General features: G+C 40.7%; 1 protein-coding gene across 3 annotated transcripts; it reads right to left on the bottom strand.

Annotated features, from left to right (window-relative positions):
- Positions 1–1,424: 1,424 nt before the first annotated feature.
- On the bottom strand, positions 1,425–26,881 carry GHITM (growth hormone inducible transmembrane protein). 3 transcript variants are annotated; one of them, XM_034776131.1, is made up of 9 exons: positions 26,757–26,881; positions 23,576–23,740; positions 19,376–19,475; positions 17,328–17,439; positions 15,723–15,864; positions 11,702–11,810; positions 8,161–8,349; positions 4,321–4,498; positions 1,425–3,032 (listed from the first exon to the last, which is right to left on the bottom strand). In XM_034776131.1, exons 2-9 carry the CDS (start codon positions 23,705–23,707, stop codon positions 2,945–2,947), a joined length of 1,050 nt encoding a protein of 349 aa, XP_034632022.1. In that variant the 5' UTR covers positions 23,708–23,740; positions 26,757–26,881; the 3' UTR covers positions 1,425–2,944. The 3 variants fall into 3 exon arrangements, with proteins under 3 accessions (XP_034632022.1, XP_034632021.1, XP_034632024.1); XM_034776130.1 differs by having other exon boundaries at positions 26,733–26,849; XM_034776133.1 differs by lacking the exon at positions 26,757–26,881 and adding an exon at positions 26,590–26,711.
- Positions 26,882–27,655: the final 774 nt, after the last annotated feature.

Genomic DNA, 27,655 nt, shown 5'->3' with positions numbered 1-27,655 from the left:
CTTGAAGTAATTGATACAATGTAAACAAACACTATAAGCCTTAAGTGACTTTCTTTTCATTGTAACAGCAACAGCTCCTAAGAACAGACTTACACCCTCTGCGATTAAAGGGTCAGGAGTCTCAAATGAATTAGCACACACCCCAAAAGTGGTGGAGACAGTAAATTAAAACATGGTTAAGCTATGAAATGTATGTTGATGAATGCTTGATGTCCATAAACGGTTAGGGAGGAGCCAGCCTAGAAAGGGAGTATCCATCGGCCAAAGAATGGGTCAAGTGAACCACCAGACAATCCCCGGAGGATAAACTGGAATCCACCCCATCACCTGGAAGGATGAGAAACAAACTGTGGACAGTGTGGAGCCACCAGGAATGTGCCATCTGCTGATTGAGTCAGCAACAGCAGGATGAAACTATTCCCATAAAGAATGAACTCTAAAGACTGAGGACTTTGAGTCTCTGGTTCTGCTGCCAACCTCCAGGAGCATCAGGTGCACCTGACATGAACTCAGCTCCATCCTCATGGCCAAGATATCTGGCCAGTAACTTGGCATGAACAACTTCTAGGCTGGTAACTATAATACCTATACAAAACTTGAATAAATGATTGTGTGAATGTATGTGTGTAAGGAATAAGTGATAGGAATAAGTAGTCAAACAACGTTGTTTACTTTTATTGTAAATATAATAAAGCAAAAGAGAAATGGGGCATCTTTGCCTTATCCCTCTCAATAAGATCCTGCTGGTTTTTATTCTATTGGTATAACAGGAGTACCAGAGTTGACAGGCGGGCGCTCGGTGGTTGATTTATCGCGTCTTCACTAGACACGATAAAATCGACCCCTGCTGGATCGATTGCTCCGGAGATAAGTGTAGATGTGCTCTAAGAATGGTACCTACTGTAAAAGATTTTGCAATGCAATCTACTGAGGCAAAAAGGAATGTGACAAAATTCTTCCTGACAAGCCACTGCTCTCCCCCCAAACACAGTCATCTGGAGTACCAGGGACAGTTGGGCATTGTTCCTTATTACAGGTGAAGCTGGTAGTCCTGTCTAGTTAAAGGTTGCTTAGCACTTCTCAAATTTTGTGACACCACAAGTTATGCCCTGTAGTTCCACAGGGTAAGAAAAAACTTCTTTACACCATGAGTTAAAGATACTAGCATTTATTCTACAGAGTTTTGTCCTTGTCTATAGTGTTATTTGAGAAGAAAATGCATCTAACTGATGGAAAAAATAGCATTGTGGATTCCACTGCAAACAATTATGCAGACACTCCACACAAGGAGTAGGCACTGTTCATTTAATTCTCTTATAAAGAGGAAGAACTGTGGGGAAGGAGGAAGATGAAGTTACAGTGCCCTTACGAAGTAATGTACTACAGTATAAACATTATTTGAAAGGATAAATAAGAGACCAATGAACTGTTGGTCTTGGACTTTATTGTTTCAGAAATCAGTATACAAGCATAGCACATTAAAGGATAAGATGAGTTTCTCAATTTCTGATTTGATCTTTGCCAGGACTGGTAACTAGATTGAGTACAGCAGCAGTTACATAGGCCTCATTTAATTTTAAGGATTGCCAACAATAGCTTGTGCCCAATATTTTCACAGGTTTACCTGTTATCCCAGCTTATAATACTTGTATTTGGCAAACCAAAGTATGGTACTAGAACAAACAATGAAATATAGTTGTAGAAATTCACCATTAATGTTAGTGGGGTATTTTTGTTAAATATGGTAAAGAAAATACCAGTTGTATGGCAGCAATTTGGGAAGAGGAGTCAAATGATTACAGGCAAAAGCACTTGAAAGTATATAGCATTTAGTTTTGGGGCCTGGAGGACAGGTGAAAAAAGCAGAATAGAGTTCACTTCCCTTTGTTCCAGCACCATCATTAAGCAAATTTTAGAGTGGGACTGGTCACTGAGCTCAGACCTCAGGAGGCCATCACCAAAAATAACTTAGTTGATTTCAGTATAGTGGTTTTATTGGCCAAAAACACACATTATAGCCTACGTATTTTTTGGTTCTGGAACCAACACTTCAATAGTTTGATGTTCCCAAAGTTTAACTTCTCAGTGCAAAGACATAGATATAGCTAATGAACATGAAGGATGTTGGAAACATTACAGCCACATTAAACGCTAATTTTTCAAGTATATTCAGGAAAGGTGCTGAAGTTCTATTTACCCACAGGACAAATAGATGTAGTAAGAGCACAAGCTTCTTTACCACTGCCCACCATTCCATAAGGGTCGCATTGCCTTTTCAAGGCCTTTGTATTTCTCTGTGCTCACCTTAATCCTTTCTAAAATTTCAGTTGAGATGTTACAAGGGCACGAATTGTGATAGATTAAGTTAAGTTCTAGTAGATAGGGCTCTAATTCCTTTCATGTAGGTCACCCAAAGGCCATCAAATAGCAGCAACAGCTCTCAGACAATACCACTTTCAGTTTAATCACAACAAGGTTCCATATTCCAATATCGGTCTCTTGAGTTATCTTCTGCCCCTTTCTGTACACTTGATCCCTCATTTTGGAGATCAGTTTCTTTTTACTATGCAATTACAGTAGATGCAAAAAGTGATAGTTACAGAATAATATGTTGTCAAACCTTTCAGAGAAGCAGACTGATCTAGTTTTGTTTACTTAAGTTTAGAATACAATTTACTATAATATATTTCTTTCCCATTAAGATATCACAAATTATGTACAAGTGTTTGCACTGTAATCCAAATTTGACCTGTTCACATAAGAACTGGGAAACTTATCCATGAGATTCATGTTGTACTGAAACACCTTAATAATGCTGAAGTGCTTCAAACTTCTGACTTATACATGAAAGCTGCTTGTACACCAGACTCATATTTACTAGGCATATGCACTAAGCTGACAGAGTTCGGTGAACTATCAGATGGTTGCAAAGAAAAATCTTAATTCACTTTTTCCTACTACTCCCACCAGTGGCAAGCATGGTGGCCACCCGGATAAAGATGTTCAGTGTATCCATGTAAATGCCCAGACACCTTAAAAAAAAAACAAAAAAAAAAAACAAAACACAGAAAGCCAGTTAGTTTAATTTACTATAAGCAATGTTATAAGCAACATTTAGTTACTCAATGTCAATTCAACACATTAGGAAATTTTAAAAATGAGGTTGAGGACCTGAGTGTCTCACTCAACTTGTTTTTTAAGATACTACATTGTGTATGTGAATCTTGTTTTTCTGAAGTGAACTGTGTAATCATTACAAGCAGAAATTGACTAATTTGCCACTAAGACTTCAGTTATGACATATAGCTCTTATTTACATTTGTTTAAAATCACATTCTGGAAACTAGAATGACAACCACATGTGTTAAGCAATAAGCTATAGATGGGTAAAAATGCACAGTAACTTGTCATGGGACATTACACTTGTAGTTAAAAAACATATTGGAACTAGGATTTGGCCCAAAACAACTAAGCTACCACTAAAGTTCAGTGGGACCAGGATTTGGAACAAAGTTTTGAACAATGTTGGGTAGATTCCTTTTTTCTTCCTCCCAACAGCTTATCCCCCAAATCCCTTTTCTTTTAGAGTCAGTTATTTACATAAAAGTAAATACTGAGCTTAGCTCAAAAGGGTAACAGAAATATGCCTTTCCAACTCAAAAATATAACTGAGTGAAGAGAGACCTTTACAAAGTGAGAAGGTTAGCCTATTATAAGATTTGGCTCTTATTGAGGACAACTAATCATTATATTACTATTAGCTACAGTGGACATAAAAGTTTTACTAATTTACAATGACAAAAGATTACATATTATATAAACTAAGATATTTTACAGCTTACAACGCAACTAAAATTGCTTTGTTTGAACAGATTAAGAATGTGAGCTGAAAGTCTTTCAGAAAGCAAGTACAAAGAATTTCCCCCATCCACACAGAAAAACTGTTAGGAAAAAAAAACAAAAACAAAAAAACACAACTTACATTGGTTGAGAGATGTACATAAAAAGGAAAAAAACCGACCTCTGTTTTGGCATCACATGTAGTATTTAGTCATGCTTCTGTAGTTTTAAAAATAGGTATTTTTCAGTAATAGTTTTATCCCCATTAACTATTTTCATATTGTATTTGGAAAACGATGTGGCTATAATCTAGTGCATTTTAGTGTAAAGTGAGGTTTAATATCCCAAAGTGAATTTCTCTCCAATATCTGCAGGACAGCAGGTAAATTTTCTTTTTACACTACTGCATTGTTTGAAGGGACATAATCAGTTAAAACAGTCTTAAAATCAGATCAGTGTTGACACCAGGATAATACTTACGAGTTGATGGGGTCATACTTTGCTACTCCATATATGGACTCTGGGTGTGTCTCTGCACGTTTGATAACTTTTTGTGTATCGTACAGCAGGAACATGCCGAAGAGGATCAATCCACCATAAACTGCTACAGAATAGAGGCCTGCTCCAAATGCCGAGGTAGGAGGCAGGAACATAGATCCTGGAATAAGTGTGCAAAAAAGGGTGTTAAAAGCAAGCCCCTTCTTTGTGTATATGCTTTGTTACAGTCTTAATTATTTGAGGACTAGCATGATTTATAATGTAGGAGCATGAAAGGACCATCCTGCAAGAGTGCTCATGTCATTCATGGCACTTATATGCCAGCTATTTTCATGGATTCTAGCATACATGTACACCATAGTAAGAGATGTGACATTTATTCAAAATTGCAGAAGAGTACTGTATAGGACTGTCGCATGATTAAAAAAATTAAGTGTGCGATTAATCATGCTGTTAAACACCACCACAATACCATTTAAATATTTTTTGATATTTTCTACATTTTCAAATATATTGATTTCAATTACAACACAGAATACAAAGTGTACAGTGCTTTATTTTTGAATAAATATTGCACTGTAAAAAACCAAACAGTATTTTCCAATTCACCTAATAAAAATCTGTAGTGCAATCTCTATCATGAAAGTTGAACTTACAAATGTAAACTTATATACAAAAATATAAGTGCATTTAAAAATAAAACAACGTAAAACTTTAGAGCCTATAAGTCCACTCAGTCCTCCTTTTTGTTCAACCAATTGCTTAAACAAACAAGTTTGGTTACAATTTGCAGGAGATAATGCTGTCTGCTTCTTGTTTACAATGTCACCTGAAAGTGAGAACAGGGGTTTACATAGCACTGTTGTAGCTAGTGTTACAAGATATTTACGGGCTAGATGTGCTAAAGATTCATGTGTCCCTTCATGCTTCAACCACCATTCCAGAGGACATCAGCCATACTAGCGACAGGTTCTGCTCAATAACGATCCAAAGCAAAGTGGATCATCTGAGTCAGATGCCTTGAGGAGAAGGTTCATTTTCTTTTTTGGTGGTTCAGGTTCTAGTTTCCACATCGGAGTGCTGCTCTTTTAAGACTTCCTGAAAGCATATGCCACACCTCATTCCTCTCAGATTTTGGATGGCACTTCAGATTCTTAAACCTTGTGTTGAGTGCTGTAACTATATTTAGAAATCTCACATTGGTATCTTTGTGTTTTGTCAAATCTGCTGTGAAAATGTTCTTAAAATGAACATGTGCTGGGTCATCATCCGAGACTGCTATAACATGAAATATGGCATAATACAGGTAAAACAGAACAGGAGAAATACAATTCTTCCAAGGAGTTCAGTCACAAATGTAATTAATGCATTATTTTTTTTAAACGCGCATCATCAGCATGGAAGCATGTCCTCTGGAATGGTGGCCGAAGCATAAAGGGGCATATAAATGTGTAGCATACTGGCACGTAAATACCTTGCAATACCAGCTACAAAAGTGCCTGTTCTCACTTTCAGGTAACATTGTAAATAAAAAGCAGGTAGCAGTATCTCCCATAAATGTAAACAAACTTGTTTGTTTTAGCGATTGGCCGAAGAAGTGGGACCAAGTGGACCTGTATGCTCTAAAGTTTTACATTGTTTTGTTTTTGAGTGCAGTTATGAAATGATAAAAATCTACATCTGTAAGTTACACTTTCAGGATAAAGAGATTGCACTACAATACTTGTATGAGGTGAACTGAAAAATACTATTTCTTTTATCATTTTTACAGTGCAAATATTTGTAATAAAAATATAAAGTGAGCACTGTACACTTTGTATTCTGTGTTGTAATAGAAATCAATATATTTGAAAATGTAGAACAGGGATCGGCAGCCTTTGGCACGCGACTCGCCAGGGTAAGTTTGTTTACCTGCAGTGTCCGCAGGTTTGGCTGATCGCAGCTCCTACCGGCTGGGTTCGCCGTCCCAGGCCAATGGGGACTGCGGGAAGCGGCGTGGGCCAAGGGATGTGCTGGCCACCACTTCCCGCCACCCCCATTGGCCTGGAATGGCGAACCGCAGCCAGTGGGAGCCTCGATCAACCGAACCTGCAGACGCGGAAGGTAAGCAAACCGGCCCGGCACGCCAGGGAGCTTACCCTAGCGAGCCACGTGCCAAAGGATGCTGATCCCTGATTTAGAAAAACATCCAAAAATATTTAATAAATTTCAATTTGTATTCTATTCAGTGCGATTAATTTTTTTTAGTTAACTGTGTGAGTTAACTGCAATTAATCGACAGCCGTAATATTGTATGATCTAAAATATTTTTTACATTATTAGACTGTACCATAATGCATAAGTACAATGGGGCACGCATGCAACCCTCCTTCAACATTTTGTGACTTTTGAATTCTTAAATGTCTAGCCTTAAGTTAAATTTAAACAGTTAGAACTTGTAAGCTTCTTACAAGTTTCTTTAAAGTATCTTTTTACCTAGAGAGCGAAACAAAACCCACCTAATTGGTGTTATTTTCATATGAAACTTCTATGTCAGACCATTTCACAGAGCAATTCTAACATGTGTTTCAAAAAGAATATACAGAAAAAATATTCAGTAGCAAATCTGAGTCACATTTAACCTGCCAATTTTAATATTTATTACCAAAAGACACCATTGCAGTTTTTTGCTGTGTTACAGTTTACTGAAACTTTAACCAGATGGATTTTTAGCCTAGACTTTAAAAAAAAAGTCTCACCATGTCATAGGTGAGACTGCGTTATATCGGGGTAGGGAGAGAAACCGCTCCCCGCCCCAGCTCACCTCTGCTCTGCCTCCTCCCTGAGTGCGCCGCTGCCGCTCCGCTTCTCCCTCCCTCCCTTCTGGGCTTGCTGCGCCAAACAGCAGTTTGGCCTGGCAAGCCTGGAAAGGGGGGTGGGAGGGGAGAAGCAAAGTGGAGGCGGCAGAGATGAGCTGGAGCGAGAAGCAGTTCCTCTGCGTGCCCCGTTACTTGCTGCGGCCCTCCCTGGGGCCTCCCCGCCCCAGCTAATCTCCATTCCGCCTCCTCCCACGAGCGCACCACACCTCCGCTTCTCCTCCCTCCCAGGCTTGCTGCGCCAAACAGCTGATTGGTGCAGCAAGCCTGGGAGGGAGGAGAAGCGGAGCTGCAGTGCACTCGTGGGAGGAGGTGGAGCGGAGATGAGCTGAGGCGGGGGACCCCGGGGAGGGCCGCAGCAAGTAACGGGCGGACGGAGAGGAACCGCTTGCGGTAACACAAATTCGGATATAATGAAGTAAAGCAGCCCCATCCCCTGGAGCGCTGCTTTACTGCGTTATATCCGAATTCGGGTTATATCGGACCGCATTATATCGGGGTAGAGGTGTACTTAACAATGGGCTCTTCAGTCTAGCAGAAGAAAGTATAACACAATCCAATGGCTGGAAGCTGAAGCTAGATAAATCCAGACTGGAAATTAGGTATAAATTCAAAAACAGTGAGAGTTAACGATTGGAACAATTTACCAAGGATCATGGTGGATTCTCCACCACTGAATTATTAAATAAAGATTGGAAGTTTTTCCTAAAAGATATGCTCTAGAAATTATTTTAGGGAAGTTCTATGGCCTCTGCTATTATCCAGGTCAGGCTAGATAATCACTGTGGTCCCTCTTGGCTTTAGAATCTATGAAGATAACAGCTCCTGCAAATACTATCTAACCAGGTACTTTTGGGTGTACCTTTCTCAGTCAGGGCCAGTCTCACTGTATTAAAGATACTGTATAATTAGGTGAGCTCGGTTTTAGACACTTAGAAGTCAAACATCAAAACAGTATTTTATTTACCAATTGATGAAGCAAGAACAAGGCCAAGGCCTACTCCCAGTGGTCCTCCCATGTTCAGAAACTTTTCACTTGGTGCACACATGGCCACAGTTGAGAGACCTCCTACAATTCCTGCTGTGTACCAGGCAGCTCTGATTAGCAGAGGACCACCCAACAAGGTCAAGGGAGCCACCACTGCACCCATAACACCTAAGTGAAGAAAAAGACAAGCAAGTTTGGAAATTTAGTTATGTTCAATGCTGTATATATTGAATGGCTGAAGATAAATGACCTATCCCAAGAGGGTATTTTTCAGCCACATAACTGAGTCAATAGGCCAGACTCTGTATTGATTTACGCTCTATTCAATCTTATTGAGTTCAATGGGTTTGCGCAAAGAAGAAAAGCCAATGCAGAATTTGGCAGAAAATATTCAGTACAATGCCACAAAACTTAGATGAAATGTGCTACCATTCATTTAATTATGAAGGACAGTTCAGAAAAATGAGCAGTCTTTATGCTGGCTGATGACAATTACAAGGCCTGTTCAAAGTCAGCAATAAGTATATCTTGAACTAATAAATGCTTCAGACAGTACAGTCAGCCTATGGAATGCATTTTCACATGAAGCTGGAGTTGCAGCTGTATTTTGAAAAAAAGGAAAGAATTCTTGACATTAGGAACAGCTATGCAATCAAGTCACATGCTTCACGGTAAAAAAACGAGTAACATGCATCAGAAAGGAATCCCTCTTCCCAAATATAGCACTGTGTATAATAAGGATTTGGCCCACCTCTACAGCAACTTGACTTGGTACATTTCTACCTCAATATAACGCTGTCCTTGGGGGCCAAAAAAAAAAATCTTACTGCGTTATAGATGAAACCGTGTTATATTGAACTTGCTTTGATCCACCAGAGTGCGCAGCCTCACCCCCCCCGGAGCACTGCTTTACAATGTTATATCTGAATTTGTGTTATATCGGGTCGCATTATATCGAGGTAGCGGTGTATGTCAAATCTTATAATCTTAAGCACCATACTAGGTCCTATACAAGCTAGTAAACACAGTAGTTATGCATATGCAAAACCCCCACATTAGCATTTCTGAAATCCACAGATAACTGCAAACTGAGCATTAAGGTTTCTAATGGAAACAGCTTTGAAAGTAAGTAGTGTCACTTGAACCAGTTAAAACTTTTTCAGTGAGACATGTGTGATTCTTTATCAGATTTGTACTCAAAGTTAAAAATCTGCTTGATATGAGTGAAGTTCGTCAACCATATCTTCTTACACTGAAAGTGTTTCAGAAACACTGGGTTTTCAATGTCCACCCTGATAGTGAATTGAGCGTGTGGACATTTAATATGTCATACAATACTAACCTTTCAGAAGTTACAAAAATCAGGAGAAAGGGGATGAATGCTCTTCCTGATAACATACTGTGAACAGTACAATTCCTTTACTGAGACACTTCTGTTGCCTAAGAGAAGGTGGTCTTCAGAGGACAGACCTTATTAACAAACAAGTTGCAGGAGACAAGCTGCATTATATTCAAAAGTGAATGAATATTGCACACAAGGTACATAGCAACTAGCTGGTAGCTCATATCGGAGTGGACGTAACTGGTGTTGCTCTTCCCACTGATCCATGAAAAGCCGATGGTTCACTGATGATATTGTGACAACACGGTGTGTGACTGGCTTACTTCAAGCATTTGCATGTTACTATAATTTTAAACTATTATAGATCAAAACTAATGGTACATTCATTTGCACAAAAAAATATAATTTAAGTGACACCTTACTTGCTCACATCAGAACTGCAGAAATAATCTGCTGCATGTTGACTCATACAATTTGATTATATAGGACTGCTGAGGAGGCAGTTAGTACCAGTATGATACTTATAAAGCCATGCTAACTATAAAGCAATCATTCAGCAGGTAAGCGGAAAAGACAGCTAGAAGAGGCAAGTAATTTCATGTACTAATGTGGCATATATTGCAGGTTTGATTTGAACATGCATTTTCACAGAAGAAAAAAATTACAGTTCTTTAAAGGGACACAGATTTGACTAACCACATTTCCACCTAAGTGTTCTTACCATTATAACTCATAAGATCACTATAAAAGAGTCGAGCAGAAACTATTTCTATTATTTAGTTTGTTCATTTCAGTGTACTTTTTGTACTGTCAGTTTCATTGTTTTGTGGAAGGAATAAAGCCTTCCCCAGGGTCTTCAGGAATATGCTTTACCTGTATTAACAACTCTGACAATGAAATCAAAGGCAGTAAGAAATAGAGAAACAATGTGCAAAAGTGGAAGAAGGGGTAAGCCTGAGCACATTTGCTCTTTTGAAGGGTGTTTTCAAAGGGCCCCCAAAGAAATAATCAACAGGGAGCAGAACACTTCTTTTGGAGTCATTCTTTTAAAATTTTAAAAAATATGTTTTTAAGAGAGCTCATAAAATTCCTTTTTATGAAACGTCTTTCAATTTTTTTTTTAAGGAAATCCCTTCAACAAAGGAATGGCTTTGCTTTCTCAATTACCAATGATGTGTCTAAAGTAATTGTTAATTTTTAATAACATGGAAACATTACTGTACCATTTTTTCTATTAATAATGAATGCAAATAATCACAATCTTTCGGCAGATGCTCTGCTGAAAACAGCCTTTTGACTAGTCATGAAGACTTCCAACATAACCTGCAACATACCACTAACCGACCAGTAATTTCTACATTCCTAGTGAGCTAACGAACTGAAGCTCAGTAATTTCACTGGTCAAGCACAGGATGGGAAGAGGAAATCACCCCAAACTTAGACCTTTGGAGGATCTCTGGTAAGGTCAATCTGAATTATTAACTTTCAACTGCTCAGGTACCTTCTGAATCCTATCATGAAGTCTGGTGCATTCATATAGTCAGGGATGTCACCAGGCCTTCAATTTTTACTTAACCATCATGGGGGGGCAGGTTCTGCTTCTATTAAGGTGAACAGGTTTGAGAAATGGTTAGATTGAATCAGAGGGCCTTGGCTGTTCTGTGGCAGCTGAGTACAATGAATAGAGGGTAAGGGTTCCTCAAGTGGAAAGGCATGCTTGCAGAATCTAGATATCCCCAGTACCCTTTAATGAATATTAGCAAGAGAGAAAATGCCCGGCAAATACCAATACCAATAGCCACACCAACCTTACAGAGGATCTGTTATTAATCAATTTATATTTAAGAGAACATGGATGTCTAAGTAGCTGAATGCTGCACAATGTACTTGGGGCAAAAAAGACATCTCCAGAACTCACCCATAAGCCCCAGCCAACGTAAGAAAGATACTTTAAAAGAATATTTCATTAACAGCCACACAGAAGGTGCTGTGAACAGGAATGAAAGGAGCTAAAAGGAAGTTACAGCTTCCCAAAAGCAATAGATATTTCATTAAAGTTTTGGGAGACTAAGAACTTGTTTTCCTTCAGAAGTAGGCTTATCTTCAGGAAAACCACAGACATAATATTTCACGTTAAGTAGCTGAGATACGGTCACATAGAAAATTAAATGCACCTACCTGCATGAAGCATCCAGGCAAGGTGTTTAGCCCCAGGATTACCTTCATAGGATATTGATCTAACCAGCATCCCAGCACCAATCATAGCTGCAAAACTTGCACCTATTGCCTGTAATATAAAGAATTACCATATAAGAATTCAAGAGCACACTGAGATGTACAAACTTCTCTACTCTGCCTCTGAAATCTTAGTTTATATTAATTCCTTTTACTAGCCTAAATGTCAATAGTACTCCTATGCACAAATATCTCTCAAACATTCAAGAGCAGAAAGCTGCACACATAGTTGAGTAAAAGCACAATTAACTCAGAAGTACCCAGCTAAACGTCACACAGTAGCCCAAATCCAGCAGTCCTTACTCTAGTAAGACCCCAATGAAGTCAATGCATTTTTTACCCAGGAAATCTTAGGACTGTCCAAGCCAAGAGGTATACCAATTGGTGCTATGTGTCTAAAGCTGCCCAGTACAAGACATGCCAGGTAACAAAAAAAAAAAAAAAAAACACCAACACAACACAACACACACACATAGAGGAAGCAACTAACTGGAAGATTCCAAAGGTGTCCCCTGATGGTTCACTGTATCCCCACTTACGACCTTTCATTTACTTAAAATATTTAAGCATTGCTGCTTGTTCCTTGTACATGCTTTCTCCCCAAGCCCCATCCAAATACCATCTGTCCCTGCTCCCATTTGTTTCCAAACCATATGTCTCTCTCCTCTTGCTCAGTCTAGCTGCTTCCTGCTTGAACAGGAGTGTGTGGCCTAACAGCTAATAGATGGTTGACTGAGACCATTAGCTGCTACTTCTGGTTTGCTCTTGCCAAAACTACATCTCTAGGACATGCCTAAATGGACCTTAGTGCAATTCTGTAAATAGACGAAACATGGCTATCTATAGCTATGCCTTCTACTTTGTCCAATTATCTACATTTACCCTTTTTAGCACATGTGCTCTGCGGATACCCAGCCACCCTTTTTAATGCATGTCTCCTGCTCTCCCCGCCTCATGTATGCACACATTCATTAGAATTTTACTCTGGGGGAATTCTGCACCAAAAAATTAAAAATTCTGCACACATTTTAAAATTCCGCATATTTTGTCAAAACACCACAATATAATCACTCCAGTTTCAATTATTTTGGTAATTTGTTTCAAAATACCTGTCAACATGTCAGCAATACAGACAAGAGCAAAAAAAAGATTCCCCCCAGGAGTGTTAAAGACACCCCTACTAAAACCCAGTTCCACTGGGGGCAGGAGAGTGCTGGAGAGAGCTGTGGGGGCCCCCCAGAGCCCAGCCACCAGCGTCCTCCCTCCAGAGCCCAGTCATGGGGCACCCCCTGGCGCAGGCACCAGCACTCCAAAGCCATTACTACCCTAACTTCTTTACTGTCCTGCTGGTGCAGCCCACCCCTTCCTCACCATTTGCCAGAGTTGGCTGGATCTCCCACACCCTCTCCCATCCCCAGGAGAATGAGAATCAAAAAGCATGCAGCCTCCAGCCCCACTAGGCTAGGCACGCTCACTGTGAGCTGGGCTTTGCAGAGTCCAGCGACCCCTAGAGGCAGCCAGAAATTCTGCGGAGTAAACAGGAAATTCTGTGAAATTCTGCATTGCGCAGTGGTGCGGAATTCTCCCAGGAGCAGAATTTACACCAGCATGAACATTTGAAAATTTGGACCTAAATGTCATCACTATATTATGCACAATTGATAAACAGATTTGCAGAATCTGGTACAGATGTCATTTTAATACTAAATTTTCAGATAGTCATACACCTACAAATGCTAGTGTGTATGTTCACAGGGAGGAACAAGCAGGAGACATGCATACACAAGATTTCCAAAGGAGATGGCTGGACAACCACAGAGCATATGTAGATGCAAATGGATAAATTAACAAGCCTGGCCTCAGTAAGCCAAATACCATATTCATAGTTGTGCATGTCGCTGATCAATTTATGCGCAGGCAAGCTAGGCATTGTTTTGGCAGCAGCAAGTCATATGACCTGCCTTTGAACAGTTAGCTATTGGCCACTGGCAGGTTTACGCAGCCTTTGAGGACATCAGTCTGATCAGATAAGTCAAGTCTGATGCAATAGGTCAGTTTCATACCAGAAGCCACAGCTTTACGATTTCACCAACTTTAAACTATGCTTAACTGTTCAATATGACCAGCTGAAGAAACTTTTACATGACCACAATAGACTATTTTAACAAGTAATATTATCTAGCACACATTAGGCTCTTGACATGCAAATATACCTAAATTCAAACAGAAAATGAACTTATGTTTAAGTTTAAATATGTATGTTTAGTTAGGATTCTTTGATGTTCTTCATAAAGCCATCTTTTACTAGGATTAGATAATTAGCAATAGCTCCCTCTACTGTACATAATGTGCCCGTAGCGATATTTCTGAAACAAAATGTTTTATTTTAAACCACATTCAGCACTTTGTGGAGTAAAATTAGTTTAATCTTATCACCATTCTTATTGCCAAGTTATGTATTGTAAATTAGCCACAGTTTAACTATAACTAAGCTATGAATGTTTTAGCTAAGATAAAGAAAGAACTGAAGGTTTAGTTATGACACTTTACCACTACTCGATTTGTTAGCATTAAGTGTTTAAGTTACTTTAAAATAGCTATTAAAGAGTGTTTAAAGCAGAGTCTATTTTCAGCTTTTACTATTTTATGCTGTTAAACCATCTAACCATGAGAAATTGATCTTGTTCAGTTTAAGTCTGAGGTTATCCATAAATCCAGTTACCTAAAAGGGGAGCCACTTGTAAAATTATGAATACCTAAGTAAATCATACCGGTTAGTTTAAACATAGGATTTACCTCTACAAGCTTGTTTCAAATATTCCTGTTAGGTTTGTGAGAGACTGCAGCATATTAAAGTAAGATTTCAGTTTTATTGGGGTCTTCAGTAGAGCTGCCTAGAAAACTGAATTTCAGTTATGTGAAAATTTGAGCGTTCACAAAATTTTTATCTTCAATCAGGACCAAAAGAAAAAATTCAAAAGTTTTTGCAGAACTGAAATCCCACTATATTGTTTTGGAAACATTTAGACATGGCATTGCCAAAAAAAATATGCTCCCCAGATACTTGTCCGCTTACCAAGAGTCTGGCGAGTTTCACCAGTGAAATTCAGTGGTGAGCAACAACCAAACTGATCATCATGTCAATTTCACAGCTACCAGGATTTCCAAGGTCTCTGGTTGGTTGAAGAAAAACATGGAGCTTGGAAGTGCCAGCTCCCAAATTTCAAGGCTCCTGGCTCAGCTAGAGTTCCCAAGCTCCCCTTCAGCCTGCCAGTGTTCTGGTGGAAGTTAACTGATGCCAAACCATCTCCATGAAACATTTCAATTTTGATCAATTATATAACAAAAATGTTTCTTCAGAATTTTTCCAGACACCACTAGTATTTAGCTTACCTACTGAGACACACTTAAGAGGAGATTGAACAGTGAGACCACTGAGCTCTAATTGCTTTCAGGTAGCAAGCTCCTGTCAGTCTGTTTTTTTTTTGTTTTGTTTTGTTTTTTTAAAAAACCACACACACTAGAGCAGGGGTAGTCAATTTTTTTTTTGTCAACGTCCAAATTTCTTGGACGAGGTATAATCAAGATCCAGACTCCAGAGAAAATAATTAAATAATTAAAAAACCCCAACAACAACAAGTACATAAAAAAAAAAAGATATCTGTGTCTGTTCAAATGGCAGGTCCGGATTTGGCTTGTGGTCTGCCTATTGACAACCCCTGCACTAGTTCATGTAGGGGGAAGTTTCTTGTCTCTTCCCCTCCCCCCCCACATCAATGACCAGAAGTTTGTAGATGCGCCTTATTCAAAGAATTATGTAACCCTGTACTGTTGGGGCAGTTTTAAGACAACTAGACACACCCCATAAAGTTTCACCTCCTAAGATTCCAAGCTCTACTTCAAAACATGGTTTTCTTAACACTAATCTTTCTGGTGATTAAAGAGAAAGCCCATTTAACCTTACCAGCCAAGAACCCCTCATCATGAGGCTCATGAGTGCAGGAGATCTGCTGACTGCTACAGCAGACAATGCTGTCAAACCAACACTTCCTGCAAAGTACATGTAGGTAGAACGGATTCGGTCTTTCACATACTGAGGCCAAATACTGAAAGAGATGAAATTATGAACAGTTATGTTGCTATTTTTTCATGTTTTAATTGATCTCACCACTTATTCTTAGTTCTGATACAATCAAACTGTTATAAATATTTAAGACTAATGAGATCCATCTTACAGTGGCATACAACATTCAGTTTAGAGACATTTGTCATGAAATATATCATGTTTTAGGTCTTAATTTGTTAACTTCTTTTTCCACCATGCACAAAGTTATGTTGTTGCCATGGAACTATGCTAGTTAAGTATGGGATGACATTCTACTATAAATAATGCTAGTAAAACTGGTCTATTGTAAACATTTCCTGTGTGCGTTCCTTTCACTCATGTCTCCATCTTACTCTATCACTATTTAAAAGGCAAGAGAGTGGTGTGAATAAGCATATTATAGGTTTTAAAACAGTCTAAAAGGAAAAACCCATAGTATATGTACTAACAATTGTAATTTAATTTAATGATATGGTCACAAGTTGCTAAGTCACCAGAGCAATGTATTATGACATACATGCTATGTTTTGAGATAAGGAATAACCTAGAAATAACCCTAGACACGAAAAGCTTTTGTATTACTATGTTTAAAGAACAGATTCTACGAAGACAGAATTCCCACCAGTTAGTGACATTTAATAAAGATTATGCATGTTTTCTGCCACATTCCATTTTACAAAGTTACTATTTTCCCCAGAAGTCCGCAGACAACCCGAAAACATCTCGGAAGTGCAAACTTTTCCCCATTCATCTTAAAGGGTGGTAAATGAATGACAGTTATTTGAATGTTAACAGAGAAGGTTGTCAATTGTATTAGAAGATTGGCACAATAGGATGCTAAAGTGAGATGTCACTTGAAGCACGAATGCATGGAGCTTTGAATATCACTTCTTCCCTATCTCTTTCCGTTATGAACCTAGTAAGAACTTTTTGTAAGTTAGTGTTTACAAGAGACAGGTAGATAGGGAACAATTATGACCTGCTTACAATGTTTACATTTCTTACAGCTCTTGGTGAATTCCAGAAGCTATTTTTGCTTTCTGAACAGGGTCTCAGAGGAACCCTAGATAATGTGGATTTAACTAACACTTTCACAGAAGTTAGAACATCCACCTACATTTTAACTCATGACATTCCCCAGACAAGAATATATATATACCATTTGAGAGGAGGCAAAAATACTTCAAAGTTCATAGTATTTGCAAGATAGGAAGTGGGATATTTATAGCAGTAGTGAGCCAAATTGCATTTAAACCCAAAGCTTTAACAAAATTTGTTTTCAGGTTTATATATAAAAATCAATGCTTTCTGCAAGAAACTAGCATTTTTCTTTTTAGTTTAAAGTCATAAAAAGTATGCATGCACAGAAGGAGACTGGTTGGGAGAGAAACTTGCATGTAAATAAGGGTGAGTTTCAACTGATTTAGCCTTGATTTGAAATAATAAGCGTGATATTTTGCTCACACAGCTTTTTCAATGGCTCCAATTTCATTTGACATTCCCATTCCATAATAACATAGAGCTCCAAGACCAACAGCAGCCCCTCCAGCAACAATCCATCTTCCCATCTGGTCCACTGCAAAACAGAAAAAAGTATTGATATTCCTGCAAGTGTTTTGTCATGGGATCGAGTAGAACAGTTTTCTAATTTGTTGTTTCATTATGTAAACAACAACTGATAAGGAAGGGAAAAACCTCAAGATTTATAAAAACTCTTTATTCTTAATGTCCAAATAAAAACTTTACCTGTTAGCCTATCATTTTATAGCAACTTTTCATCCACACTGATTGTTTCTCTTCCATGAAACTAAGTTCAGAGAGGAACAAAGATGCCCTCTGAATATCAAATTCTCTTGTATTGCTACATGATGTAGCTTCAAACTACAGTTAGCTAGCTACATGGATCAGTAAATAAATGTTACATATTTTAAGTTTATCAACAGGAGGCAGCCATTTCTAAGACTATACTGTAAGTGGAATAAAAACAAAGAATGAAAACAACAAGAATAATGTCACCCACCAATTGGTTAGAGATACGTGCCTATCATCTAGGTAAGTTTCTTCATTAAAAACAGGAGGAAAAAAAAAAAAAAAAAAAAAATCAGGCCTTTCAGGTCTCTTACCCTTTTGCCCTCCCCTCTTGATGTTGCCTTCTAAACCTGCTCTCATGGGTAAAAATTTATTATAATTGTTGTCAATCAGAAAGACCTGAAATTGGACGTTACTGACACTGCTGTAAAGGATAACTGTCTAATAAAGATGAGAAGTAGCAACTGTTGATATTTCCAGTTGCATGGTTTGTTTTTATTGGAAAAACTGTAGTCTCTTTCAAGGAAGTTTTATGAAAAAGAAGATTTGACATAAAACAAACCCAGGTATGTGTGTACTGGACTAGATGTGCTACTCAACAGTAACCCCTTTGTGGTCTATCTGGCAAATCCATATTTAGAAAAGCAGAGCTTTGAACTTCTTGAATATGTAAAGTCAGCACATTTGGCGTCTGTGTTGTGTACATTATGCCAGCAGATTAAATTCAAAAGCATTGTATGCTTCTTACTAACTACAAACACAGGAAGACTGATCTTTCAGTAGCTATGCTGCACAATACTAATGGTATCAAGACAAACATTCACTCTTAGAATAGAAGATAACACTTCTTTGGATGTAGAGAATGGTTAATTTCCATTAAAAAAAGGGACTTCAATCCTCAAGCTGATCTAAGAGAGTCAATTGTCACTAACAGCCATAAATTGCCACTAAATTTATTGTACTGTAAACTGGCACCAATTCCAGTGATTTCAATTGAACTGTACTTGTTTACACCAGGGCTCAATTTGGCCCAGTTCTCTTTAGTCACATGAGGTGATTGTTTAAAACCTTGCCAATTCAGTACCAAAGAATTATATTTTGAAATTATACAAGCTCAAAGTAACTGATTAGCTAACGAGCAGACCCTGGAACCAGAGCTCAGTTTATCTTCCTGCCTTCCGTCACCCCCCAAGCCCCAATCCCACACTAATACTAGAGTATCAGGAGATGTGAATTCTGTCACTGACTCACTATACAAATTCGGGAAAGTCACAACCATTTTGCCTTCGATTACCCATCTATAAAATAGAGGCAATACCTCAGGGATGCTGCAAGGCCATAGAAATATGAATCCTACGCATAAAAATAGATCTCTGCTTCTGAAAAATATGTTTAACTTTTTAAGAAACTTACTACTTGACATATGAATGACAGAGAAGGTCTTCAAGTTCAGGAATTTCCATGTACTTCACAATAGTTATGACTATGAACAACTCAAATTGCTCCATGGCTACTGGAGGTATTAGCAATATCAAATGTTGCAGAGAAGTGAAGAAACCCATTTTTCAGACATTTGTTTTCAAAGGCTTAGTCAAACTCTATAGTAAGTCAGAATGATCCAGGATTTTAAACTGATTTCTTTGAAATAAGCTTTACAGTTGGTGTTCAAACATTCTGAATACTTGAGTAGAATGGTTATTCACCTTTAAATGCAGTTTCCAATGCTGGCTCAAAGGCTGCTTCTTTAATTTCTTTGCCAGTTCTTCCACGCCGCACACCCATTTTTGCTTTGGAGGCATACCCCTGTTATGAGCAGATAGAAAGGAAAGACAGTTAAATAGATCCTAGAACAATAAAGATTTACATATTTACAAGTAGTACCTACAGATTAATGGCAAACTCTCTGTTTCAATTAATAGCAAGATAACAGTATAAGTAAAAAAAGGAGTTATTTAAATACAACTGATCCCTTCTAACTCAGGTGTCATTATCCTCTTAAACCAATTGTGCAATACTCTAACAACTGAGTAGACAGCTGACTACACTAAATTATAGAAATTACAAAAGTATCAATTGTATCTTAATATATGAATACTGGCAGAGCAGACAGCATGATTTTATTCCGAGAAAAAGCTCAAATACCCTCCCACCTCACCCACTGGCGCTGTAAGTGGCCAGAACATACTGTTTTTTGGCTTTGCATAAATAAAGGTAAATATTTGCTGCCTATGTGCTTGTAAACAGGCCAGACTGAAAGGCATGGAGACTGAACTCAAACTGATCACAGTTTTGGGTGAAGCAGTTATAGCAACACTCCAACTTTCCTCACATTGTACAACTTGAATCCTTAACTCTACTCTGAAGGGCAAGAGTAGAATTTAGCGCCCATAAATTAAGGTTTTATGGCAGGGAAGATCTAAGAGAAAAGACTTAAGATGAATGCCAACAAACTTTTGAAATACAAGCAAATCAAAATTATGTTATGATTTCTATGATCCTTGGCTCTCACTCGTTAAAACATCCCCTGGAAATCTGAAGCCACTGCGCTCTTGGCTTTCTTTATTAATCTGCATATGCAGATGTGTTCCTAAATATGGGCTGTAAGGACTTAGGAAATTAAAATATTCTGCAGGAGTGTTTCAACACAGATTTAGAAAACATAAGGAATGGAGTGGTAGTCAAAGCTGACCCTAGAAACTTTTTAACTATAGTTGTGAGAGCAACATATACAGCACTTCTTAAATGCTGATAGCTATTAGAACAGAATTTAACATCAATTTTTTTTTTTTTTTAAACGCAACTTACAATGATATAGTACAGAAGATGCACTGTTGTACACAATCTACAAAACAAACCCAAAGTGCACAAAAGAATATTTAGAATTTAGTTGAAATAACTTGGACTTTAGGGCTCATGAAAGTACCAGAATAAAAATCTGGGAGACAAAAACACTAAGCACAAAGCAAACAATCAGACAAACTTTCCTCAACCCAGTTTTCTTTAAAACCCACTCTGCAATTTTTGTGGGGTGGGCGTGGGTGTGGGGAAGCAACTCCCCTGGTGATACAGACAGGTGAAAGAATTTTAAAATGGAGTTGTTTCTAAGTCTACTCCAGCAACAATGGTAAATATGCCTGATTCCTGTCTACACTAGTGTTTCCCATGTAGTAGAGAGAAAAGTTGAGTGAGGAAGGTAATAACTTCTGTTGGTCCAAAAAAAGCTATTACCTCACTCACCTTGTCTCTAACATCTTGAGCCACCACTGCTATAACACAACTGCAAGTTTCCAGTGTAGTGGCAGAATGAGACTGAGAAATTCGTGCAGGCTTTCCCAAGAGATCAGTGTCAGAGGACAAGGCCTTCCCAGACACCACTTAAGACATGAAGGAGTTCAATCTGTGAAAGAAGCTTCTTGGAACATCTCTGGGGGTGAGTTTTCATCTGTAATCAGTTTCTTAATGTATTAGGCTTAGACTTGCCTGTTGTGTTTTATTTTGCTTGGTAAAATATTTTGTTCTGTCTGTTACTACTTGGAACCACTTAAATTCTACTTTTTAAAGTTAATAAAATCACTTTTGCTTATTAATTAGCCCAGAATAAGTAATTAATACCTGGAGGAGCGAATGACTGTGCATCTCTCTCTAATAGTGTTATAGAGGGCAGACAATTTATGAGTTCACCCTGTATAAGCTTTTACAGAGTAAAACGGATTTATTTGGGGTTTGGATCCCATTGGGAACTGGATGCTGGAGACAGGAGCACTTCTTAAGCTGTTTTCAGTTAAGTTTGCAGCTTTGGGGACGTGGTTCAGACCTGAGTCTGTGTTTGCAGCAGGCTAGCATGTCTGGCACAACAAGGCAGGGTTCTGAAGTCCCAAGCTGGCAGGGAAAACCGGCTCAGAGGTAGTCTCAGCACATCAGTCCCAAGGGGGTTTCTGTGATCAAACCTGTCACACCACTAACATGAGAGATCTGAGGGGGTTTATCCAAGCTTGATGCGCGTGTTTGGTGAATGATCTGCACACAGAGCAACAAGGAGGAACACTTTCATCCCCAAGACAAGAGAGAGAGAATACATTTACTACTGGACGACACGAGACCTTATCAGAGAAGCATGGTTTGATGTCAGAGATGACTTAAATGAGCAAGTCAGCCCGCTGCTGGTCTGGGGTCCCGGCCCTGCCCACATAGAGTGGGTACCTACCTTCTCCCTGGTTTTAGGGCATTTTCTTCCTCTGTCTCTGCACTGAGCTGAGGATGGGAGTGCACTGAGCACAGGGCTGGGGTGAAGGAGCAGGCTGAGGGTTGGGGTGTAGGGTGTGGTCAGAAGCTAGAATGAAGGAGGGGGCTCAGGGTTGGGGCAGGTGGTTTGGGTCTTGAGTGCTTATCTAGGCAGCTCCCATTTGGTGCGAGGGGTGCAGGTGGGAATGTGTGTGTGTGGGGGGGGGGGTGCAGGAGCTCCCATTTGTTGCTCAGGGTGGAGGAGGTGATGTGGGGGGCACAAGAGTCAGGACATGGGGTGTGTGTGGGCTGGGTATGTGTGGGGGGGCTGGAGTCAGGGCTGGGATTGTGGGGGGGGTACAGAGGTCAGGGCAGGGGGCTGGGAGCATGAGCGGGGGTAGGGCGGGGAGCGGGGTGGGAGTTGGGACTCCTGGGCTCTGGGAAGGGGCTGGTGTCTGACGCTCGGGGGAGGAGTGCTGGGAGCGAGGACTCTGATTCCTAGGTTTCCAGCTGGGCTCTAGTTGTTTGAGGGGATGGGGAGCAGACGGAGACTAGGGCTCCGGACTCCTGGGTTCTGCCCTCAATGCCGGAGGGGACTGGGGTCCAGTGACCTAGGGTGGGGAAAGAGGCGCAACCCAGCTGTTCCCAGAGTCCAGCAGGCAGCGAGCCACAGCCCCCGGGCTCGGGCTGTGGGACATGGCCTGCCCCAGTACAGAGCTGAGCTCATCCCGGCACCGGGGCTCCAACTCCGGGGCAGCCTGCCTGAGTCCAGGGAGCGGGGCTGGCCGTGCTCGGGGTGGGCGGGCTCATGGCACAGCTGGGACCCAAGACCCTTCCCCACTTACAGGCCTCGCAGGTGCTGCAACTCCTGTGTTGCCGGGTCCCTCTTCCTGCCCCCGCCAGCGGGGCCGCTTCCCAGACACGCTAACCCGAAACACAACCTCCCGCCGGAAGTAACAGAGGTCAGCAAAGCATGTGCAAATGCCGGCGGGAGGGGAGGAGAAGAGCGGGCCGGGCAGGATTTTTAATGGCACACTGCTGCCTGCAGTGGGGCGGGGGGAATGGGGGAGTGGTGGCCAGGACCCCAGCAAGCAGCAGCGTGCCATTAGAAATCAGCTCGCGTGCCATCTTTGGCACGCATGCCATAGGTTGCTGACCCCTGCTGTAGAGTTCTTGCTTGTCATCTGCAGTGGGAATTGAGTGGCGGGAGGAGTATGCTCTCTTATAAGTCCTTGAATTGCATAGGGTGAGAGGAGGGAGAGAAACATAAGGACAGGCAAGGTCTGAGCACATCTCCAATGATTGCTGCTGTTCAAGAGTTTTGAGTATGGATGCTCAAGATGCACATGACATTTAAATGGGAATCTGTGCAGACAATTCAAGAAATACAACTCCATTCTAGTCTTCTGAGCCAAGATTTCTAATAAGCGAGTCCCAATTAGAGCAAAATATTCATTGTACATCTTTGGGCCACTGTTAAATAACCTTTTTGTCAGGTTGCTGCTTCAGTAAAATGTTGAAGCGCTGTCGGCCCATTAAGTTGGGCCTTCCATTTCAGTTACCTCACTTACATTTTCATCTGCACCAAAATGCGTCTTTTAATAAACATGGAAATTGTCTCAATGGTCTAATTTGACACCTTTTGTACAAAATTCTTATCAAATTAAAACAAGCTACCTTACCTGGTTAGGTTGCAAGATCCACCGATTTGCTTTTATGCTGGAATTCCTCAAAGCTGGGAAGGTCTGTGTAAGTGCAGGACGGAGACTCTGGCGTGGCAGTGTCCATAAACAGGCTAATCTTGCCGCCAGCATGGTTGCTGTTTTTTATTTAATAATGGAGTATTCCTGTAATGGCATGAGAAGAGATGCTTTAGTATTTGGTTACTGTATCACAAAAAGCACAAATAAAGCAGTAAGATTATTTGCCAGTTATGTAACAAAAAAAGTTTTATTTATCATCAAGTACTATAAAAAAAAAAAAAGAACCGAGCCACTACATGAGATGTTCTGGAGTTAAATACAGCCAGTACAGATACAGGTGAGTTTAACAGCACACCCTTTAGTCTAGAAAGTCAAAGATTTGACTTCCCATGCCAGAATTTTGAATCATACCACATGCTCACCAGAGAAGAGGGAAGGTTTCTCTTCCTCTAACTTATCTGAACAATCTTGTGTGTGCTCATAACTTTAATGGCAGTCCAAATGCAGGTTTGAGACCTTGTGGTGTTAAGAAATAAACTAACCTCCTGCTAAACATTCACCCCACCCTAAATTCTGGAAATAGAATGCACTACCCAAGACTATCATGTACATGGACTACTAATCAAAATATCACCTTAACTTAAGGGCACCGAAGTGATGTGTAGTACAACCCCACCACCAGCAAGCTCTTTTTACATAATTTTAAAAACACAATTAACTAACTTCATCTTAATACTCCACCAGGGTCACAGATTAAAGAACCTATACAAGACAAATCCGGTTTTATTTTATTTACAACCGTCAACCTACTGTATGCTCTACTAGTACTACCAACTTATTTTCACAAACACTGCTTTTTCTAGTCTTAGAAGTATTTTCTTCCAATACAAAAGATATGTATGACTTTTCTCTATAAAGATAAAACTAAGCTACTAATACACTATCACACTTTCATAGACACCAATTTGCTTTTATTTATATGTAGCGACAAAGGGATGCATAGCACAGTTTTAATCCTCTTTTCAGGCTCCTAAAACAATTTTATTTGTATTTATGCACATTAAAACAGGCACAGCTATTTTTTAGAATTTAACTGAAATTTTCTACTAGCCCTTAGAGTAAGATCTTTGGGACAGTGCTACTCTGAAACCTATCTTTGGGACAGACACCAGATCTTTGTTTATACAATGCCCAGCACCGTGGAGCCCTAATCATGATTGAGGCCTCATGCACTACCATAATATAAATGAGTCAATTTCAAAAGGAGAAAGTAAACCAGATGTACAAAGAATTGCTAAAGAAAAAAAAATTCACTTTGTTTTGTAGCTCAGTTATGAAATGCCACGGTTACAAAGAGGGTTTTTTCTAGAAATCAGTAGAGAATCTTTTGGTTTTTGTGTTACTACATTCTCTGAAAGGTTGATAAGTGATGAAATTTATGACAAATTTTCAGAATTTCAAAAAGCAACAGAGTCCTGTGGCACTTTTAAGACTAACAGATGTATTGGAGCATAAGCTTTTGTGGGTGAATACCCACTTTGTCAGACACATTATTTTAAAGAATTTTAAAGCTTATTTACAGCTTTTAATTAATTTTCAAAACAGACTTGCTCTCAAAAGTCTTATGTATTAAAACCTTGAGCAGAAGTTGGGCAGGTTATCCACAGAATGAAACAAATCCTAGCAACGTTGCAGATCATCTTTTATGAAAGAACATGAGGCAAGAAAACAGTTTGGTCATCACTGCGTGACATCACAAGTTCTAATCCAGAAGACCTCTTTACACAGAAGCCTTGCTAGTACACTTCTTAAATAACGATGGGATCAACTAAACCTACAGACTGAGTCAAGACTCTGAGGTCTGGTCTATACTACCCGCCTGAATCGGCGGGTAGAAATCGACCTCTCGGGGATCGATTTATTGCGTCCCGTTGGGACGCGACAATCGATCCCCGAATTGGCGCTCTAACTCCACCAGCGGAGGTGCCGCCAACAAAAAGCCGCAGAAGTCGATTTTGCCGCTGTCCTCTCAACGGGGTAAGTCGGCTGCAATACGTCGAATTCAGCTATGCTATTCACGTAGCTGAATTTGCGTATCTTAAATCGACTCCCCGCTGTAGTGTAGATGTACCCCTAGATTCTGTTCCCAAACTGCCACCAACTTGTTACGAGCAAGTCATAACCTCTTTGTATTTCAATTTATCCATCTCTCACATGGGCATAAATACCTAACTCTCACAGAGCATCACAATATCTTATTAGTAGCTTAAATAGTATTACATATATGGCCAGTGAAAACTTATCAAAGATATGTAAGGGTTAGGCTTTTACTGTCATTTGCCATACATGGATTGCCATTGACAGTCATTTGAGAAAATAAATGTACCACACAATATTGGGATAAATCTTGGTTTCATGAGCCTCTAATTAAAGAGAAAAATACAAGTTATAACTAGAAATGTGAGTCTTTAATGTGCATTAAATGATTTATACCATCAGTTACCCAAAATAATATAAACAAGAAACTGGCCAGCCTGTTTTTAGGTGGAGAGGGTTCTGAAATGATGAGATGTACAATCTGAAAAGACAAATCTCTGTTCAGCACACTCCCCCCAACCTGCTTATTTGGACCACAAACCACATCCCCCAGAAGGCTGAGTGCATATTCGGGGTGGGGCAGTAGTGCTAAGGTCACAAGAAATAAGGGAGTGAGTTATTGTTCCATACCTGGGAATGGGGGTCTCTCCCCCACTGTCATTCCTACCCCAGAATTACTCTTATTTTAGAGAAAAGTCTCCCTCCCACTTTGGCCAAATAGTTCACTGCATCCCATGGGAACTCCCTAGGCATTTCCCTCTCCCCAGGACCCTGCACCCCACATACAGCAAGAGGGGCAGCTCCCCCAGGGCCCTCCCCCCACAGCAAGAGTGACAGCTCCCCCGTCAACCCCCAGGGCCCTTCGTGCTCCCCCCTCCCCCACGGCGCTCCGGTACCCGGCCGGCGGAGCAGGAGGCACAGCTCCCCCGCAGCGCGCTCCCTGGCTCCGATAGCGGGGCCCGAGCAGACGGGAGAAGATCACAGGACGCGGGCCGAGCGGGAGAGCGAACCCAACAGCCGGCTCCGAGACCCCCCTCACCTTCCCAACGCCCAGGCTACGCACCGCCACTGCGCTCTATGCCGTATCCCTGATGTGCGAGCACAAATTGTGCGTCACGAGCCAAGTTACGTGTGATGACGTCCACAGCAAAGCTGAGTGGCTCGCTCTTCTCACGTGATCTTAAAACGGGACACTGCCGTTGGCTACGCCGCGCTCAGCAGCAGTTTTGGGCAGCGAAGGTACCTGCCCCCATATTGAATAAGGGCAAAGAAGCCATCTTTAATTCGGCCGTGGAAGTTTCTGGAAGACATCTTGCCTGGGAGCGAGAGAACCATTGACAGGATCTGGGGCGTTAGCAGCCATCTTGCAAGAGGGCATATCTAGCTATTAGCAGCCATCTTGAATGTGGTAAAGTCAGCCAGCAGCGACAGCCATTTTGAATGAGGGCAAGGAGTCCTTGCTCAGGCTACGGAGACCAGATGTCCCGGTTTTATAGGGACGGTCCTGATTTTTGGGTCTTTTTCTTGTATAGGTTCCTATTACCCGCCATCCCCGTCCTGATTTTTCACACTTGCTGTCTGGTCACCCTAGCTCTGGCTGAAAAGCCTGTGGCCGGTGCTGGGCCAAGTTCCCTGCTATTAGGGTTACCATATTTAACAAATAAAAAAAAGAGGACCCTCCACGGGGCCCTGGCCCCGCCCATTTCCCACGCCCCGCCCCAACTCCGCCCCCTCCCACTCCCAGCCATGTGAAAAGGGCTGCCCGAGCGCTACCGGCTTCATGGTTTGCCGGGCAGCCCCCAGACCCTGCGCCCCCGGCCAGCGCTTCCCCAGCACAGCTGGAGCCCGGGAGGGGAAGCGCCCAGCCGGGGACGCAGGGTCTGGAGGCTGCCCGGCAAACTGTGAAGCCGGTAGCGCTCGGGCTTTGGGCAGCCCCCATGCCTCCGGACCCTGCGCCCCCGG

This window comes from Trachemys scripta, chromosome 7 (genome assembly GCF_013100865.1).
Source record: "Trachemys scripta elegans isolate TJP31775 chromosome 7, CAS_Tse_1.0, whole genome shotgun sequence".
Taxonomy (NCBI): domain Eukaryota; kingdom Metazoa; phylum Chordata; order Testudines; family Emydidae; genus Trachemys; species Trachemys scripta.
Note: the sequence above shows the minus strand (reverse complement) of the source record. Positions and strands in the feature narration are given on the sequence as shown.

Excerpts from the sequence above, each read along its gene's own strand:
- GHITM (XM_034776131.1), bottom strand. The coding sequence starts at position 23,707 with ATGCTGGCGGCAAGATTAGCCTGTTTATGGACACTGCCACGCCAGAGT. Across the intron at positions 11,811-15,722 it reads TGATGAGGGGTTCTTGGCTG|GCAATAGGTGCAAGTTTTGC; the intron begins GTAAGGTTAAAT and ends TTTATATTACAG. Across the intron at positions 8,350-11,701 it reads TGCCTGGATGCTTCATGCAG|GTGTTATGGGTGCAGTGGTG; the intron begins GTAGGTGCATTT and ends TTCTTCACTTAG.